The 3,139-nt window shown below is 47.8% G+C and overlaps 1 protein-coding gene across 1 annotated transcript in view; it reads right to left on the reverse strand.

Annotated features, from left to right (window-relative positions):
- SLC23A2 (solute carrier family 23 (ascorbic acid transporter), member 2) overlaps positions 1-3,139 on the reverse strand; it is a 135,508-nt gene that overhangs the window by 52,891 nt on the left and 79,478 nt on the right. The window contains exons 6-7 of the mRNA XM_006758062.2: positions 1,620-1,708; positions 580-650 (exon numbers count right to left, since the gene is read on the reverse strand). Of these exons, the coding sequence (XP_006758125.1) occupies positions 580-650; positions 1,620-1,708 (160 nt within the window). The remainder of the gene's footprint in view (positions 1-579; positions 651-1,619; positions 1,709-3,139) is intronic.

Consider the following 3,139-nt stretch of genomic DNA (forward strand, 5'->3'; position numbering starts at 1 on the left):
AAGACAACACAATTGACAAAAATGCTAAAGGAATGTTTCTATTGTACAGAATAGTTGGGCTGATTCTGAATGAAGGGTGAATGATCTTACAGGTTTTAAAAGATCTGAATAAACTGCCAGCCATTCTCATGTCTAAGGATTCCCACGACCTGTTCTGTTCAAGGGCACTGAATAGACAATTATCTTAATTCTTTCCACAAATACAGGCACAAACACGGAGGCCGGAGTGAATAGTTCTGCTGCCTGCTGACAAGCCTCTGTAGCTCCTTCCAAAGGAGCCACGCCCCTCGGCTGGTTCCGCTGGGGATGCCAGTGGGCAGGCCTGTGGGTGCACCAGAAAGAGGAGGGAGATGAAGGGTGAGAAACAAGACTGTCTGGTTGCACAAAGCATTTCTGCATGCTTTATGGTACAGGGATGCCATCTAAACTGAACGACGTCTTTAATGACAGAGATAGACATGTCAGTAGCTGAGAAGCAAGGGGCGGCTTCGTCAAGCAACTGCCATTTCTCGGGCACAATCGACAGTGAAGCTGAGGAGAAACACAAAGCAGCCACAGGCAGGCATGCTCTGCCTTTACCTCGCGTATGCGGGGGTACCAGATGTGCTCTGTGTGCAGCAGTTCTGTGGTTCCGTTGACAAATGAAACATCTTGAAAACAAAAACAAAGACAAAATTGTTCTTGAAACAACACTGACATTTCACAAGACACATTCATTTCAACTCTTTTTAAGAAGAATTTCCTCCCTGTCTTAAGTATATGTGTGTAAATTCCCATCCCTGAAATTCAACAGTGTGGCTTACCATACTGAGGGGCGGGTTCCCCAGCGCTAACTTAACCAAATGTATTCATGGGCTGAAGCTCCCAGCTTGTCAGAAGCTGACTGAGCTGGTGATGCACATGGCTCGTGCCAGCCTCACGCAAAGACCAACCCTTGCAAGCAGTTAACTTGCAAACCATTAGCACGGCTGCCTAAGGTTTAAAAACCTCAACAAAACGGAGCGCCTTCTCCAGTTTCCAAACCAACTCAGTGGTCACCAAGTAACTCCAAGGAGCATGGAAGGAAATGAAAGCTGGAAAACTTTGCTCCTAGAACCTAAAAACGGAACAGTCTTTTGAGAGTACCACAGGTCTGGTTTTCTCAAGTCCCCTATCTTATCTCTTCCTGATCTTATCACTAAAGGGGAGAGGGAGGTGAAAGTCATTTGCAGAAAACCACAGCAGCCAGATCCTTAAAAAGCAGAGATGTTTCAGAGAAGGGACGCTGATGTAGCAAAGAGAGTGATTACTGGTGGTTCATAAAATCCACTGAAAGAAAGAGGCAGAAAAACAGCACAAATATTTTTCTCTTCATTCCCATACATATCCATCTCATTAGCATAGAGAAATGCGGTCCCTTCTGGTCCTCACTTGCTCTGGGGTTAGGGATGAACGAGTGGACAGAGAGAGACAGAAACATGATCCACAGATGGGAGCGTTCTAAGCTGTTTGCTGGTCTGTGTGTTCTGTGCCTGATTCCGGACAGGATTTCAGGCTGCCAAGGGCAGCATGTCCAGGCCTCCCTTTTATCACCTGAGTTAAAGGACCCCAAGGACATATGTGGAAATAACTGCAATTACCTGTGGTGTTACATTTCCATTTATCTAAAGACAGGATGGCTCGAGCAGGGGCCAGAAATGCAAAAGCACTGGCCTGAAACAGGGGTAACCTAAAAGAAACGAGACCAAAACCATGATCACGGCTTCAGGAACTACCGAGGTAGTTCACTATTTGATAGCTTAACAGTCTTTTCCATAGACAAACAGCACATGAGTAAATGCAGGCACACCTGGAAGAAAGAACCCCGGTCTGCAAAGATCGCCTCGGCCTGGCAGCCAGGGCCACTGGCTTCTCCATCCTCCCCTCTGCTGCTCTTACCCCAGACAGCCTCGGGGCAGGCCCTGGGGAGCCCTGAAGTCAGCACCAGCACCCCCAGACCCTGCCATCGCCACCTTTCCCCTGGGGGTGGGGTGTTTTGCATTTGGGAGTTGGAAGCCACATTGTTGAAAAGGGCAGAACCCTGGTTGAACCTGTGAGCCCTCATTAAACATCAGTGTATATCTTCTATTTCACGACCCTTCTCCTCCCTTTCAAATTATTGAATAGCATAGAAAAACATTTATCTTCCTATTGTTCCATATTATAGTCAAAGACTGCCCTAAATCAGAGGTAAGCATCAAAATCATGTTAGGGTTCTATATCTATTGAGGAAAAGAAAAGCTGTAAGTTACAAACCAACAGTAAATATAATATTCTGCTTAATCATGAAAAGACTCAAATATTCTAAACCTTATTTTTAAAGGACCCAGAAAACGTGCAGACTCTCTGTAAAATCTCCTGCCCCCATCCTCCAACTAAATCGATACTCAGATTCCATCATTCAATTGTATTTTAGATACGTCACATTAACTTTATGAACACTTGAGCTACTCAAATTCAAAAGATGTTGCTCCAGCTGTATTGCTAAGGTGGCTTTATGGGCTCTATGAGACCCTGACCGCTACTGTTTACATACTTCGGGGTAAAAGGAAAAACTGGCTCCTGTTTGCAGGGCTGGGAACTCCCAGGTGTCCAGATCCGTCTTAAATACCACGAAGCAGCCTGTGTGAGTGCCCTGGCCAGGGGGATGGGGACCCAGCATCCGCCCTGGGCTGACAGCAGGTCCCGCCCTGACTGAAACAGGAACTGGACTGGGAGACAGAGAGGCTCTGGCTGGAGGACAAGCATCTGCTTTACAAGTGCAGAGTCGGCACACACCATTCTGAGCCAGAGGAGGGTTAAGATTCTCGTTCTCTGGCCATTTTAATCATGCAATGGAATCAACTAAGAGCAGGCAGGCCGAGAGCAGGCAGGGGCCAGAAATTCAAGACACAGAGGCAGGCTGCACGGTACAGCCCAGATGCACTGCTGGCAGCCAGTCGCATGGGCATGCCCTCCACCAACCATCCCAGTGCACAGTACCGTCAAAAGCGGAAGTGGCCCTCGAAGGTGTGGCTCAGTCGGTTGGGTGCTGCCCCATGCACCGAAAGATGGCGGGTTCAATTCCCAGTCAGGGCACATGTCTGGGTTGTGGGCTCGATCCCCAGTGAGGGTCATGCAG

Source organism: Myotis davidii, unplaced genomic scaffold (genome assembly GCF_000327345.1).
Source record: "Myotis davidii unplaced genomic scaffold, ASM32734v1 scaffold32, whole genome shotgun sequence".
Taxonomy (NCBI): Eukaryota; Metazoa; Chordata; class Mammalia; order Chiroptera; family Vespertilionidae; genus Myotis; species Myotis davidii.